The sequence below is a fragment of the Periophthalmus magnuspinnatus genome, chromosome 5 (assembly GCF_009829125.3).
Source record: "Periophthalmus magnuspinnatus isolate fPerMag1 chromosome 5, fPerMag1.2.pri, whole genome shotgun sequence".
NCBI classification, from domain to species: Eukaryota; Metazoa; Chordata; class Actinopteri; order Gobiiformes; family Gobiidae; genus Periophthalmus; species Periophthalmus magnuspinnatus.
Window position 1 is genome coordinate 10,763,002 of NC_047130.1, and position 17,034 is coordinate 10,780,035.

At 41.6% G+C, this 17,034-nt stretch overlaps 1 protein-coding gene across 1 annotated transcript; it reads right to left on the reverse strand.

Moving 5' to 3' along the window:
• Window positions 1-341: 341 nt before the first annotated feature.
• Window positions 342-12,949, reverse strand: LOC117370890 (dynein axonemal intermediate chain 1-like). Its single transcript, XM_033966437.1, has 18 exons — window positions 12,908-12,949; window positions 11,907-11,993; window positions 11,166-11,246; window positions 10,945-11,065; window positions 10,553-10,596; window positions 10,276-10,428; window positions 8,802-8,912; window positions 8,559-8,643; window positions 7,898-8,012; window positions 7,202-7,245; window positions 5,979-6,226; window positions 4,790-4,879; window positions 3,761-3,830; window positions 2,852-2,961; window positions 2,335-2,483; window positions 1,948-2,047; window positions 1,329-1,508; window positions 342-446 (listed from the first exon to the last, which is right to left on the reverse strand). Exons 1-18 carry the CDS (start codon window positions 12,947-12,949, stop codon window positions 342-344), a joined length of 1,935 nt encoding a protein of 644 aa, XP_033822328.1.
• Window positions 12,950-17,034: the final 4,085 nt, after the last annotated feature.

Here is a 17,034-nt window from a genome sequence, read left to right on the forward strand (position 1 = left end):
AGATGAACGAGTATTGACTTTAAAAACCCAGAGGAACACTTTCTGGAAAAGCAGAGCACCACCAAATGAATCATCAGGTGTAAAAGAGTGTTGAGCTGTGCAAAGGGAGGATTACTGAAGCATGTGAATGAAACAAAACATGACTCCAGGTATGTTTCTGTTGTTTCATATGTTTAAAAGTTTAAAACATCAAAGAATAAATGCTTTATTTTACACAAAAAATGCACTGGCATTGATATGACATTTGTATTATAGCTTTAAAGGGTATATTTCAGATTAGTGTAGATTTTAGCCTGTTAGCTGCTCTTCGCTCCTGTGTTAGCTCTTGTATTAGCCCTGTATTAGTGCACAGAGTTAAGTTCTGAGTCCCTGAGCGGAGACAGCAGCCTCTCCATCTTGGCAACTTCGACCTCTGGACCTTTAGACTGCTCCTGGTGCTTCTTCGTCTGAAACAGAGGAAAACACACGCAAGATGTTTTATCTTCTGTTTGCAGGAGGAGATGGAGCAGGAGGAGAGGAGGACGAGAGCAGGAGGAGGAAGAAGAGAGGAAGAGAGGAGGAGGAGGAAGTAGTAGTAGTAGTAGTAGTAGTAACGGTAACAGTAGCAAAAGTAGTAGTAGCAGTAGTAGGAGTAGTAGTATTAATCCTTAGTAGCAGTAATAGTAGTAGTAGTAGTAGTAGTAGTAATAGTAGTAGTAGCAGCAGTAGTCTAGCAGTAGCAGTGCTGTTTATATTCTATATATTCTATATTCTATTCGAGTGAGGGGTATTTTTAAACTGTTGAACATTTAGAACTGGGGCCTCACAGAAAGTGAGAGGGAAGAGAGAGAGAGAGATGGAGAGAGAGGGAGGGAGACAGAGAGATATGAAGAGAGAGAGAAGGGGAGCAGGGAGACATCTGAGGAACACAGCAAGAAATCTAATCTGAATGAAAGGGGGGACTTACACTCCCCCCACCTCCTTACCCCCCCCCCCCCACACACACACCCACACCCATCCCTACACCCACACCCACACACACACACACACCCACAGACACACACACACACACCCCCACACACCCACAGACACACAGACACACACACACATTATTTTAAGCCTGCATCATGTGTGAAATGGCTGAATATGTGACCCTCAAGACACAGGATGCTGTCTCTGGTGCTGAAATGTCTCAAGGAATTAAAGTGATGGTTTATAAAAGAAGGTGATGAGGAGGAACAGACGGTGCAGAGGAAGAGCAGAGGAGGAACAGAGCAGGAGCAGGGGCAGAGGAGGAGCAGAGGAGGAGAAGAGGGTGCAGAGGAGATGCTTGGGTGCAGAGGATGTACCTTTGGCTGTTTCCTGAGGTTAGGAGACAGTTTAAAGCTGCTCACATGTCCTCTGTTATCCCCCACGATGAGGATGGGGTGCAGGGGGTTAAAGGTCACGTGTGTCAGGTGCTTCTTGATGGTGACTTGTTGTTGACACAGAGCCTGGTATTTGTTCACATTCAGGTCAAAGACGTGGATCTGACGAGACACACAGACAGATCAAGAATATTTGTATCAAAAATCAGATACTAATCAATACTAAAACTAGTATCGAAACTAGATACTCATTGTATCGATACTAAAAAAGGTCCATTGACAGGACAGAAATTAACCTTTCCTGAATATCTTTAGAATGATCTTGAGTTGTATCAGAACAAGTATAAGACACATAGACGAGTATAGACCCATGGACCATTATGGAACCTACTGGACCACTGAGAGATTACACAGATATAAGGCCACATGGAAATAGAAAAGAAAGTACTAGCATTTAATGTTGAAAATCACATTCTAGTGTCAAAACAAAGAGTGTTTTTTATTATTATTGTGGTATCGGAATCGGTATCGAGTATCAATCCTGAGAGGAGAGGAGAAGAGGAGCAGAGGAGGAGGTTAAAGGAGGTTTATATATCCTTACTATCCCATCTGTAGTGACAGCTGCAAACACAGTGGAGGAGTACGGGGCCCAGGATACGTCTCCCACAGCAGAGCGAAGGTCAAAGGTGAACATGGGAGCACTGCAGAGAGACAGTAGAAGAGAAGCTTACTCTTGGTGTGATATGACAAACTTTACTCCTAATGTGCTGTATTTGTGCCACTGAAATGACCTGTGGTCCTTCACTCCTGAATCTGAACATCTGCTTTAGTGTAAATACATATTACAAAGAGGAAGAATGATCCGCTAATCCCAGCAATCACATCAGCTCTAAGTGTCAGGCCTAATGACACAACAGTAGTAGTAGTAGTAGTAGTAGTAGTAGTAGTAGTAGTAGTAGTAGTAGTAAATGCAGCACAGTAAAAGTACCTGACAGTGTGGTCCCAGATCTTCACAGTCCAGTCTGAGCTGCAGGACATGAAAACTTTGGGATGAAACTCGTTCCACTTCACTGAATCTACAGCCATCACATGAGCGTCATATACGTCCAAGTACTGACATGAGCAACTCTTAGAACACTGTAACAAGAGAGAGAGAGAGATGAGGGCTGAGGAGAGGAGAAGACGAGAGAGGAGCAGAGAGAAGGAGAGGAAGAGAGGAGGAGACAGCAGATGCCATCACATGAGTGTCGTATACGTCCAAATACTGACACGAGTAACTCTTAGAACAGTGTAATTAGAGAGAGATGAGGGATGAGGAGAGGAGAAGAGGAAAGAGAAGGAGAGAAAGAGAGAGGAGGAGCAGAGCCAGAGGAGCAGACAGGAGCAGACAGTAGCAGAACCAGAGGAGCAGACAGGAGAAGTGCCAGAGGAGGAGAGGACGCAGAGGAGAAGAGCTAGAGGAGTAGAGCGAGAGGAGCAGACAGGAGCAGACAGGAGCACAGTACCTTGTAGATCTTTCCTGTTTCGCTGCCCACAAGGAAGAGGTCGTCGATTTGTTTGTGGACGTCAAAAGAGGTGAGACAGGCTGAAAACACAATCAGAGCTGGGTCAGATGGAGCAGGGGCCAATATAACTCTATGGGAGATTTACTATTTTTAAAGAAGTCTCCAAAATTCTGTTCATTATTAGTTTAGGACTGACTCCACAAACTTGTCATATTAATCTTATAGCATGAAGTCCATTCAAATAACAAAAATCACATCTTTGGTGCTGAATAATGGCACCTCTTTCTGAAGTAGATGTTAAAAATCATTTGACTTTTGTTTATTTAAACTGACAGAGAAGACACTTGCGTCAATGTTTGTTTCATGTGTTTAGGCCCAGTGATTACACAGATATTAACCATAAACCAAGTCTCTGCATCTGACAGTTACACAGCAAACTACACCTGACAATTCTGACCTGTCTCCAGCTCAGGTTAAAGCACAGGGACTTTACAGTGTGCTGATGTCAGGCCAACAAAAAACTGAGGCTAGATGTAGTGTCACAATACTACAATTTCAAACTCGATTTTGATACTAAGGAATAGACTTGATACTCGATACCAACTCCCATACCATGATGATAGTAAAAAACACTCTTTCTTTAGACAATAGAATGTGATTTCCTACATTAAATGGTAGTACTTTCTTTCCATGTGGCCTTATATCTGTGTAATCCCTCAGTGGTCCAGGTAGGTTCCATAGTTGTCCATGAGCGTATACTAGTCTGACTTTTTTAGTATCGATACCTGCTCAAATGAGTATCTAGGTTCAATATTAGTTTTATTATTGATTAGTATCTGATTTTCAATACTTTGGACATGTCCAAAATAGATGATATTTTGAGTAAATGTGTGTTGAGTTTTGAGACGTCACCGTTGATGGTCTCCTTCTCGGACAGGCTGACGGTCAGGTAGATGATGTCACTGTGCACCAGCTCATGCTTAGAGAAACATACAGGTCAGAGAAGTGGAGGTAAAGTGCATTTGACAGATTGTTTGTCTAATTGTGACTGAGATCGGTGAGTAGTATCTGTGCTGAATATTTATCACAGTTTTACATCAGATAAGTGGCAGTTTGTGAAGAAAAGTATAAAACTACAGGAAGTAGTGCTGAGTTGTAAAAGAGAACCCTCTGCCTATGTCATCAACACTCCATCCAAAATGCAGAGACAATTTACGCACAAAGAAGACATGTTTCTGTGTTTCATTTAACTAAACAAAGCTGTTGTCATTTATTTTTATAAGTCTAATCATAACTGTTGTGTCATTTAGAGAAGTTCTGGCCCTTGCTTACATTATGTTTCCTAGGTAACAGTTATGGAATTACCTCTATGTATGTCAAATCTGTCCAAATCTGCCCTCGTCCAACCAGGAAGTAAAATTATGAACTTCACCAAAATAAAAGAAAAAATAGAAAGAAAAAAAAAACTAGGCAGGATCTTTAGTTACACAGACATTGAAGTCATTACAGATTTTAATTGATTTGGAGCTGACATCATCAACATTCCCTGGAGGTGTGATTCTAACTGTCTGCACTGACTCTGTCTGAAGCTCTGTTAGTCAAGTTAGACTTTAACCTGAGCTTTGTTTTAACACAATCTGACCATAAAGAACTGACTTAGCTGAACTACAACAGATGTGCTGATTTGTGTTGTTAAAGAAATCCCTCTCAAATAGCATTACAGTCACAAGCTAGGTAACGTTACAACTGAAAATGTGCTGTTTCCATTTCCATTTTTTTTATTGAGTTTTCAGACAATCTAAACAGTTTTTGGCTGGGTTTGCTAATGTGTGCATTGTGTCCCCATGGAAACTCCTGAACATTCCAACACAGACATACATGAAGAACACCCCCAATGTGATGTTACTTAGTATAAAGTATCAATATGACATTCCTGACCTTGACCAGAGTCCAGCAGACCACACGGCCATCAGACGACACAGAAAAGAAGTTGTGGTTGTCGTCCATGTCGTCGTTCTGCCACTGAACCTAAGAAAAAACAGGACACTGGTCAGGAGGAGGATCTGTTTAATTTGCAATGCCACGGTCAGCGAGAATTTTGATGCTAACTGCTGTGCGTTAAAGAGGGGGTATTTTACTTCTATGGGGTATTAAAAAGGGGTATGTTACTTAAATAGGGTATTAACTGCTAATGCATAACATTTAGATCACAATGTTACCTTTTATTGATTTGAAAATACTATATTTGCCCAAAACAACGCATTAACATGTTTTATAAGTTTCATTTTTGTTTTTGACACTCTCCCCTCCCTTTGCTCTTTGCGATAAGTCACTCCCCCTTCAGAGTGACATCACAACACAATCAGTGTGCATCCCACTAATGAAACTAGTGCATATCACATCAGGTTTGTCAAGTTTCAGTGTATTGTTTTGTAGCATGTTTTTATATATTTATGGAGAATTGTCATGTGGGAGCATGGGTGGCGTAGGCTTGTGGGAGGAGCCTTGAACAGGATCATACTGCTAATCAGATTGCCTGTAGTTCCTGTCACCTGGCACACAGGGTTGGTGTGTAGTACCTATAGACTGTATAGATAAATGGACATATCTATCCCACTAGCCATCGCATTCCAAACAAGGAGTGAGCATGGGCGTGCTTCCAGCTCCATCTGCTCCAATTCACTTTCTATTGTGACTGATGTTGTCAATCTCATCATTCTGACCTTCAAATTTTGGATTTAACCCACTTAACATGATCCTGGGTTTCTTATTTCACTATTTTGGCCCTAAATCAAGATATGAACCGATGAGATGCCTTCTTTCTCCAAGGTTGTTCCTGTTAGTGCTATCAACAGCTTTAATTGACAGCGTTGCTAAGGGCCTGCCCCTGCCAAACCAGCAACAGCATCGCTCCTGATTGGCTCTTTGTTTGCTATGATACCCCCGCTCGGATTTCCAAAAATGGAACTGGGCTCCAGTTAGCCGCTATAACTGCTACCCTTGATGAGCTTATATAGGCTATGGAAGTACCTCGGCTGCCACACTGGATCAGTGTAGTATCTCACCTGCCACACTGGGTCGGTGTAGTACCTCTCACCTGCCACAAGGGATTGGTCTAGTATCTCACCTGCCACACGGGGTCGGTGTGCTTGCCGCTCCTGAACGTGCTCTTGTACAGGGGGGCCTGGCCTTTCACGTGAAGGTTAAATACGGCCACAGAGCCATCGTAGAAGCCCGCTGCTGCCAGGTGGGTGCGCTGCTCATGCACGTCCACACACAGGACACCAGACCATGTGAAGTAGATATACTCCGGGTACGATGGGTTTTTCAGAGAGTAGAACAAGAGCAGCCCACCAGACTGATTGTTAAACTTGTCTGAAGGAATAAAAGAAGTATTACTACAACTATAACTACAACTAATAGTACTAATACTGATACCACTATGACCATTGCTGGAAACTACTCCTAGTACTACTACTATAAGTACTATTACTACCTATACTACTACTACTAATACTACTACTACTAATACTACTAATACTACTAATACTAATAATAATAAGCCCCTCCCTGAACCACCACCTTAACGTGGTGGTTTGAGCATCCGAATGATCCTGGGGGCTATGTTGGCAAACTGGGGGCTATCCATGGCAAACAGGTCCTGGGGAATGGGTCAGACTAAGAGCAGTTCAGTAGCCCCTTATATTGAGTGGGAGCCAGGCCTGGGGTGGGTGCTTGCAAGTGATCGCCTGTTGGTCGGGCCTTTCCCCACAGAGCCAGGGCTCAGCCCGAAAGAGCAACGTGGGGCCGTCCTCTCGTAGACCCACCACCCGCGGCAGGACCTGTAAGGGGCCGGTGCATAGAGATCTGGGTGGCAGTCAAAGGCTTGGAGTCACTGGGAGGGGTACTAGACAGTGCACCGACCAGGGACTCCATTGTTCTCCTGGAGGACTTCAATGCCCATGTAACAACAGTGACACCTGGAGGGGCGTGATCAGGAAGAATGGCCTCCCTGATCTGAACCCGAGTGATGTTTTGTTATAGGACTTCTGCGCTATTAGTACTATTACTACAGCTACTACAGCTACTACTACTGCTACTACTAATACACTATTACAGCAACTGGTGGTTAAACTCACCTGAAACAAAAGTACTGTTACTACTAATAATACTACAGTTTAATACTACTACACTCCCACTAAACAGGTTAAACCTATATGAAAAAAAAACTACAGCAACTGGTTACAAGAGCGAAAAGTGCCATTACTTATAAACTACTACTACTACTACTACCACCACTCGTTTCACTATGAACAAAGCTCAAACTGCTTTAGTTCCTGTAGTCCTCACATGAGCCCATTCCAACGGCGAAAAGATCGGGGTACTTCTTATTCCTGGAAACAAACAGACAGTCATTAAATGTTCTGTCGATTCTTTTGTCACTTGGTTTGTTATAAGATTAAGGACTTTAAAGCTACAGTATGCAACTTTTTGGAGTTGGCATGTTACGTCCTTGTTTACAGGGAAATAGTAAACATAGTAAACACCCCCCATGGAGATAGATACATTTTTTGCCATACTGTGGAATATTATAGCCAAAGGAACAACATCTCCATGAAAACAATCTGGACGAGGCTCCACCAGGCCAAATAAGAGTTACGTTTGTGGAGATACCAGCCCGCTCAACACAACATGAACATGCTTTTATTTTAGTCTATTTTTTTCCTAAAAAGTCACATACTGGGGCTTTAATGGAAATAAGGAAGAGATCAGAGAGTAAATGTATGATTTTGTATGAAATAAATAAATGTATGAAATGTGTGATTAAGTCCAAGTTTGGTCATGATTCATATAAAAATATTCCAACTTAACTTTGGTTCTTTTTATATGCTTGAAAAGAACTCAAGTTAATCATGTAAAGTCAGAAGTTTGTCATCATTTTTAAGAGCTAACTAATGTTGTCTGCTTCCTCTCAGAGTTCACACTCCTCTGTGATCGCTTAAATGTTGTTTTTATGGTTGTACTGGAGCAGTGAATGTACTGTACCAGCAGAGGGCAGTGACGGACAGCTCCTTGGCCTTGTCGAACTGAAAGTTCCATAGAGGAAGCAGCGTTCCCTCCTGTCGCCCCTCGTCCGCAGGATCCTCAAAGTATTTAAAATCTGGGTATGAAAATTAAAACTGAACCATAACCACAGAAGCCACAAACAGGACATCAAAATATTTAAAATCAGAGACCGAAACAAGAGCAGAACCAATAAACCTTGACTAGTGTTGTCAAAATCAGACACTAATCGATACTAAAACTAATATCGAAACTGGATACTCATTTGAGCAGGTATCGATACTAAATCACATTCTATTGTCTAAAGAAAGAGTGCTCTTTATTATCATTGTGGAATCGGAATTGATATTGAGCACCGGATCTATTCCTTAGTACTGAAATCGAAATTTTAGTATTGTGACTACACTAACAAGGACAGAGGTCCCCTCTGTCTCTGTGGGGTCATATTCTGTATAAAAGCTGCTAACCCTGTAGTTTAGATCTGTAACAAACATGTTCTGAAATGTGATTCTTGTATTAGTTTGTCAGCTCAGATTTCAGGCTTTCTGTCTATTCTTCTAGGCATGTTTAAAATGTGAACTTTGAACAGAATCCTATTAATAAATCAGAAATCGTAAACATAACACAAACACTCAGGACGCACCATGTAGAATTGAGTCAAATACGTTATGGTACACCATCCGCTCCATGATCTTTGCAGCTTTGGAAAGTTTGTTCAGATAATCACCCTGGAAATACAAGATCAGGTTTAGTCCTTGTTCCAACCTGGTTCAGACCTGGTTCAGTCCTTGTTTAGTCCCAGTTTAGTCCTGTTATAATTCCGGTCTAGACCTTGTTTAGTACTGGTTCAGACCTGATATAGTCCTGGTTTAGACATGGTTCAGACCTGTGTGTCTGCTGTCAGTCTCTTCTCGGTCTCCTCTCTTTTGCTCTCCTGTTTGTCCTTGTTTCTCTCTTGTTTGTCCAGCTCCTTTACATATGCATCATAAATCTCCCGCTGGAGCACAATCACACAAACACACAATAATATTATGAGTGAGATGATTTGATACAGACAGACGCCCAACAGTTCTTAGTGTAAGTCGAACGTTTTGAAATTGAAATGCTTGATGTGAGTTCAGATATAGTACCTGGTTGGCTGTGTTGTCTTTTATACAGTAAAGTATCTGGTTGCTGTATGTTGTTTTATAAAGTAAATTACCTGGTTGGCTGTGTCTGAGAAGGTGCTTTTTGGAGGAGGCTCAGTCTGACAGCTCTTCTCCTGAACAACAAAACAAAACGCATGTTTAATATGAACCTGTCTTCCAGTTTAACTAGTGCTCAGGACACGTCTCTCTCACTGAAAATGTACTATAGACTGTAGGCTTACACCTGTGAGGGTAGTTAAGTATCATATTGTACCCTGAGAGAGTAGTTAAATATCATACTGTGCCCTGTGAGTGTAATTAAATATACTGTACCCTGAGAGGATAGTTGAGCATCTTTGAAGCTCTCTCACTGAACTGTATATTGTATTCTTAAACGCATTAGACTTTATTCCTATACCTGTATGGAGTTATAGTAAATGAAAAATTCTAATTGGTGAACTGGAAAAGAGGTTTCGCTGCTCATCCAAGCTGCTTCTTCAGTTCTGGTCAGATTGCTTCCCAATCTGAAGGGAAGAGCTACCTACACTGAAACTAAGGTCACACATGTACACCGCGCATCATTCACCCCAAACACCGCACCATATGCCACGTGAGAGTCCATCAGCAAATCACTGAATTTATTTCTATGACAATGTGCTTCAAGCAGACAGAGCCCCGTGAATATGTGAGTACATGGTCTTTTCTTTGGCTAAATACACCATGAAGACTGTACTTCATGGTGGTGGACGAGAAAAAGCTTTTGGAACAACACACAGACAGACCCAGGAGTACCGGCGCAGACAGAGGCAGGAGGAGACTAGTCTCCTTCTGGAGACTGACATTAGGTTGATCCAAATTGCCTCGTCAGACGAATGTGTCACACATTAGCTCTGCAGTTCCCATTCATAGAAGTGATCTGAGCACTTTTTTGCTAAATATGACTCAGGCACAGTTCACAGTTAGTGTTGTTCAAAAGACTTAGCCTACAAACAGAAACTGTAAACAACAGGTGTGTTCAGATAGATTTAAGGCAGTGTCCACCAGCAATCTGACCAGAACTGAAGAAGCGACTTGGATGAGCAGCCTCACTCTACAACTTTTTGTCCAGTTGACAGAATTGAATTCTTCTTTTACTATGGATCATACCCAAATGACTGAGGGAGTTATGCTGTTATTAATACACATGTTTATACCTGTATAGAGTTATGTTAAATTAAATACACATGTTTATACCTGTGTAGAGTTGTTGAGTGTCTGTGTGGCTTTCTCGCTGAAGTTAAACTGGTTTGTGAGCTTCTTGTGAGGTTCTTTTTTGTCTAGTTTTGAGGCGGCGCTGTCTGGTCTGTCCTCGTCTGCAGGCTCCTCCCCTTCCTCCACCGGAGTGGCCTGCACACTCACATGGAAACACACTCAAAATCATATCGATTTAAATGTCTTAAAACAGCATATACACTCTCTTATCACAAACCACTGTTTTTATTGTCTTTAAATGCCTTCATGTGTAACTAACCGGAGTCTCTGGTTTCTCTGCCTCATGTTCCACCTCCACAGATGCTAAACATAAAAAACAAAGACAAATGATTTTTACATTTATGGTAAACTGTAGGCTCAGATCATTCACAATATCAGGACTTTAGGTTCCCCTGATGCGCACATGTATTACAGAGGAATTAATAAATAGATCAGTACTAGTTTATCTCATTTGTCGCAGCAGTAGTAGTAGTAGTAGGAGCAATAGTAATATTTAGTGGCAGCAGTGGCAGTAGTAGTAGTAGCACTAGCAGCAGTAGTAGCATTAGTGGCAACAGTAGCAGTAATAGTAGTAGTAACAGCAGCAGCAGCAGCAGCAGCACTAGCAGTGTTAGTAGCAGCAGTAGTAGAAATAGTAGCAGTGGTACTGACCGATGAGCGTCTCCTTGGCTCTGAGCCTCTGCGCCTCCTCTGAGTCCTGGTGCAGCAGACTCGGCTCCAGAACAAAATGAACTGCGAGCTGGCTCATTGTGATATGTTTGAACGTGCGCTCCTGAGAACAAGACCTGGGTTAGACTGGGTTCAGTCCTGGTTTAGACCTGGTTTAGTCCTGGCTTAGTCCTGGTTTAGTCTTAGTTTAGTTCTGAACTGACCTTGTAGCTGTAACGTACGATGTTGTCTGGGGCATGAGGGTTGTTGGCTGTGAGAGTCCTGGTGAACTCCTCCTTCAGCTCCTACACAGACACATGGGTAAGGTTATGGTCCACTTTATATGTCCTCTGCATTTGACCCATCCTTCAGTGACTCTTGAGTTAAACCTGTCAGGAGCTGTGGGACCCATTTTCAGATCTTGTGCTAGTCTTGGTCAGGACTACCTTAGTTGAGGGATTTGCCCTATTGTGCATGTTTTGGGCTGGTGGGGGAAACCAGAGGAAACCCACCCAAACACAGACAGAAAATGCAAACACACAGACACAGAGAACACAAGCAAACTCCACAAAGAAAGACCCAAGAGGAGAACCAGGGACCTTATAGGTTTTATTATCATGCAAAAACAATATTAACAGAGAACATTTAACATCATGGTCCTTAAAGGAATATTCTGTAACTTTCCTTGGAGGGAGGCTTGACCCTATGGAGATGTCAGTGTTTGGAGACAAGCAGGTGGTAGACACTCGTCTAGGAGAGTGACATAATGTACCTTTAAACATGTCCTGAAGTTATAACTGTTCTTTAGTTGTCTTTGGTTCAAGTCTGGTTTTGAAATCCAAAGGAGTCCAGAACTGGTTTAGTCTTGGTCTAGAAAAGGGACCCTAGTCACTCAAAGACATTAGTAGGGCCAACCCTCCTTTTAGTCCACTTTTAGCTCTGGTTTAGTCCTGGTTTAGACTTACAGCCTCAGAGAGCTCTAGCTGGTCAGTAGGCTTCACTGCAGTGCTGTGGGTGAAATCATCCCCAAAGTCTGCGGCCTCCAAACCGTCCTCAAGAAAAAGACACAACACAACAAGTTACTCTTACCTCAAGCCAACTGTGCCGCTGATGTCATAAACAATCCCTGAGGGTGTGATGCTAACTGTAGGCACTGCTCTGTCTGAAGCTTTGTTACTTAGGTTAGATTTAAATCTGAACTTTGTTTTAATTCAATCTGACCATAAACTCAACTGTTTTAGCTGGAATTACAACAGGTGAGCTGATTTGTGCTGTTAACAAGTCCCTCTCAAACAACATTACAGTCACAAGTTAGCAAGCATTAGCCAACAGTTTTTCAGTTAGTCACTTTCACCTCTTAGTTGAATATCAAACTCCTGAAACCACAAATGCTCATATTGATCACTGGCTCCTGAATGTGTCCTGTTTAAATCTATTTTGTATTTTTTCTAAAGTTTTCAGACTACTACATCTTTTTTGACTGTGTTTGCTCATGTGTACATTGTGTCACCATGGTAACTCCTAAACGTTCCAACATAGAAATATATGTTGTACATTTGTACAATACATAATGCCTCATTGTACATGCAGAGCCCTATAAATGCCAATTTAAACATACTGAAGCCTCTAGCAATATTATTGTTAATGCCATTGTATACTGTATTTTATTTTTTTATTTTTGTTTTAAAAAGGAGAAAAAAAAAAAAAAGATAATAACTGTTAAGTTAGCCTGTCGTAGCTAAAGCATACCGTCTATGAGGTAAAGACGGAAGTTTACAGATGTTTTTAAATCATAAATATTTTTATACTCACCCTTCTCTTTGCTCCTTTCGTTGCATTTCGATTTGGATTACCCTGTCAATCAAATGTGACATTTTATCTAAAGTTTTTAAAAGCTAGTGAAGGCTAACGTTAACACAGGTATTCGACTCTTAAACTTTAGCTAACGTTTTAAACTGTTATTTACCTTTCGAGATGAAGCCCCGATGGCGACGTTCGGCACAGACATTTCTGGAGTTTAATATTGTGCAAATATAAATATTTTTTTTGTAAAATAAAATAAAACCTGAGTGTACGTTAAATGTCCGTTTGTCACGCTGCGCGTGCGCGCGTCTCCATGGCGACGGGATACCAGCGCTCACACACGTTTGCGCAGTCCAGGAGAGGGACCTGACTGCACAACTACACCACAACTACACTAGTGATGGGATTTCAGCTCTTTTATGAGATCAAAATCTTTTGGATCCGTTCATTCCAAAAAAAACGCCTCTGTCTCTTTTACATGTTATTTTTATGACAGAAGTAATTGTGAGAAATAATTTAATCTACAAACTAATCACAGAGAGAAATGAACAAGGCTCAGAATTGTTTCAAATGGTTCAAAATGTGGAACTGCTTTAGTCCTGGTATAGTACAGTTACGGCTCTTTCAGTCCATGTTTTTCTCTCAGCTCTGCTCTGTTCCTCGTTGAATCGCTAAGGTTGCTATCCGGGCGCTTACATGGTGCCAGAATTTTAAATAGCGTATCCTAACATTTCTGATATTTTTGGACTAGACCAGTGGTTCTTAACCTGGGTTCGATCGAACCCTAGGGGTTCTTTGAGTCAGTCTCAGGGGTTCGGCGGAGGTCAAGACACACACCCGACCACACACCCGACTCATATGATTAGCGGACTGCGAGCGTCTCCAGACGTTGGCCTAATTCAACAAATGCACCCTCTGATGTGTCTATCGAAGTACCTGCCCAACTTAAATGAGCCATTTAAACGGCATAAAAACATAAAACGACATAAAAACGAAGAAAAGGAACAGACTTTGCTGTGAAAATGACATGAGAGTGGCACTTGCCAAGGTGAAGCCACGCGTTTCTGAGCTAGTCTCTCAAACGCAACAGCAGAAGTCGCACTGATTTGCAGTAAATACTCATTAGCGCAGGGGTCGGCAACCCGCGGCTCCGGAGCCGCATGCGGCTCTTTCATCCTTATATATAAGATGTCCTTATATATAACATGTCCGGAGTTGGAAGCTTATTGTGATCTTGAAATATTAAAATACAATATATTTACAATATGTTTTCTTATTTTTCGTTGATCAAAATAAGCGTCACACTCGCGGAACAATGTTAAAAACAAATACTACTCACGCCTCACAGACACAGACACAGCTCACAGTCCTGCGTAAAGACACAGCCCTGATTTTCAGACGCTGTGCGCACAGGGGTCAGCAGCAGGTGGATCATCTCCGATGTAAAACTGTCGCCCGTCACTCATGACGCGCTAATAAGCTTGTCCGTAGATGTATAATGAAAATCCTGAGAGGAAATCGCCACAGAAATCTATTTGATGTAGTAACAAGCACTGGTCCCTCCAAACTGCGCGCGTGCGCAATTGCGCACTGCTGATACGGTCTCCGCGCACAGAAAATCTGTGCTGAGCACAAAAAAATCGAGCCGGAGTTGAAACTAAAATAAACACACAACAATTCATTCTGCGCTATTTTTCAGTGTGAGTCAGTGAGTGTGACCGGTGACGAGCAGCTCCAGACAATTATGTGATTCACATACGTATTTGCGCATCTTATCAACGTCATTGACAGGCGTCCTCGTGTCCCGCTCCCAGTGTTTAGGGTTAGGCGATGTTTAGCCGATGTGACCGATGTGGAGTGAAGACTCGCTAATGATTCTAAGTGTTTAACCCCTTAACGTTCCGACGGCCCGCCCTCGGGCAAAGATCCGCGCGTAAAATTACGCGCGCGTAATTGCGTAATTTTACGCACTGTTTTGTAGTAGTTTTGCGTTTTAAACATGACGAAACGGACAAAAGAAAGGAAGTACACTGTGGATGTTTGTACAAGTTAAACTAGAGGCACCTCGGCCCCAGAGCGGTTCGTGGAACCGAGTGAAGATCTCACGGTGGACTGAGGAGCAGAGGACCTTATGATTTGGTGGACTGGATACTGTTCCTGATCGGTAAGCGTGGTTTATCCTGCTATTGACTTAATTGTGGGCCAAATGTGTATTATGTGTAATTATTAGCATTAGTGTAACCTTTGATTTATTTGATGTATGTTATTTTATATATTAACATTAATTTGGGGCATACATACATCAAATAAATCAAAGGTTACATTAGCAAATGCCGATCTGCGCCCCCCCGACCACCACCAATCATCACGCACACACCACTTGGGTGAAGTGTCTTGCCTAAGGACACAATGACAGAAGTTGGTCCGAGCGGGACTCGATCGTCCAACCTCTGTCACAGAATGACTGTCACACTGTCACATGTACAGTGTATTATTAGTTTCCAGTGTGTGTGTGTTTTTTACATTTTGAAGTGTGTGATTTGTAAATATATATTTATTTTGACCCATACCACTTGTTTTGAATATATTTTATATACAAATACACATTATATATTGTGTTTTGATATGTTATGTAAATGTACAGTAATAGAGCAGCTGGGTGTGCAGATACAGATTCCTCTCAGTGTGTATTGGTCATTGTCACATGATATTCAAACATTGTCATTAGTTTATGAGTTGTAAAAATCAAATGATCGTGTCATGTACTGAAAAACAGTTAACAGACTGTCTCCCAGACACAGTAGGACAATCTCACTCAGTGCACAGCAAAAGCTTCTCACAATGGCTTATACTAATACGACTATTACGATAAAGTCAGAGCTTTATCGTAAAAATGTTAAGTGTGTTTTCAACATTGGAGTTTACAGTTATCTTGGTTTGGGTGGAAGCTCATGTTGTGCCATAATTAAAATTAAATATTTATACTTCCAATAGCATTAACATACTACACAGGTCATGAGCAAGATTTTTGTCATTTTCATTGTATAAGTGGGCTAAAGCACTTAATTAAAAGTCTTATAACAGAAATGTAAATGCGGTAATTTGATTCTTTTAATAAACCATTTAACTTGGATGGATGTGATGCAGCATGACCACAGTGCGCACGTCTGATGTTGCTCACAGTGGTCCATGGGACCGCTCAGGGAGTTTGTGTGTTTGCTCAGACTCGTGAAAAATTAGAGGGAACATTGTACATATATTTTAAAATTTTAAATAATTTCAGTGTGGTAGTATTAAAAAAGGTCATGTCTTTGTAAAAAGGTATGTATGTAATTTGTTGTGAGTTCATGGTTTTATTCTTTGAACACAGTGATGTTAATCCAGGATTCATTTTGTGCATCAGTAAAACATACATATGTCTTGAATTTGAAAAAAAAAAAAAAAAATTAAAATTTTTTTTTTTTATATATATATATATATATATATATATTCAATAAACTAGGGTTCGGTGAATGTGCTTATGAAACCGGTGGGGTTCAGTACCTCCAACAAAGTTAAGAACCACTGGACTAGCATGTATTCAGTGAGGGGTGTTGTATTGATCCATCATCTTGAAAACACACGCATCTTTACTGTAAGTGGGCTTGCCTCTCCACATGTCTGACCTGTAACTTAGCCTGGTGGCAGTGAACCAAATCTGAGCTTATGCAATGAAACAAAACTGACAAAGTAAATGATGTAATAAGATGTTTAACACGCATATGGCAGGTTAGGCTACTCATTTCACTAAAATATGGTTAGAAAAAAATCTTGCTTATTTTAATTTTAATCTTATTTCCTGGTTGGACAGGAGCATAACCATTACCAAGCAACCATAATGTAAATGTAAAATATAAAAGGGACAAAATCTGCACAGTAATTAAGTGTGTGTATGTATGCCATCCATCTTTCCATCTATTTTGCTTCCATGTATCCAGAGGCGGGTTGTGGGGGCAGCAGTCTAAGCAAGTACTCCCAGACTTCCCTCACCCCAGACATGTCCTCCAGCTCCCCCGGTGGGACCCCAAGGCGTTCCCAGGCCATCCCAGAGACATAGTCCCTCCAGTGTGTCCTGGGTCTTCCCTGGGGCCTCCTCCTGGTGGGACATGCCTGAGCCGCCTCAACTGTCTCCTCTCGACGTATGTATGCATATATGTGTAATGAGTTTGTATCTATGTATTATGCGTTGGTGTTTGTAAGTGTGCGTATATGGGCGTATATGGGCATGTGTACATACACTATATGTGTGCA

Excerpts from the sequence above, each read along its gene's own strand:
- LOC117370890 (XM_033966437.1), bottom strand. The coding sequence starts at position 12,949 with ATGTCTGTGCCGAACGTCGCCATCGGGGCTTCATCTCGAAAG. Across the intron at positions 11,994-12,907 it reads TCGGGGCTTCATCTCGAAAG|GACGGTTTGGAGGCCGCAGA; the intron begins GTAAATAACAGT and ends CTTTTTCTTGAG. Across the intron at positions 4,880-5,978 it reads ACACCGACCCCGTGTGGCAG|GTTCAGTGGCAGAACGACGA; the intron begins GTGAGATACTAG and ends GTTTTTTCTTAG.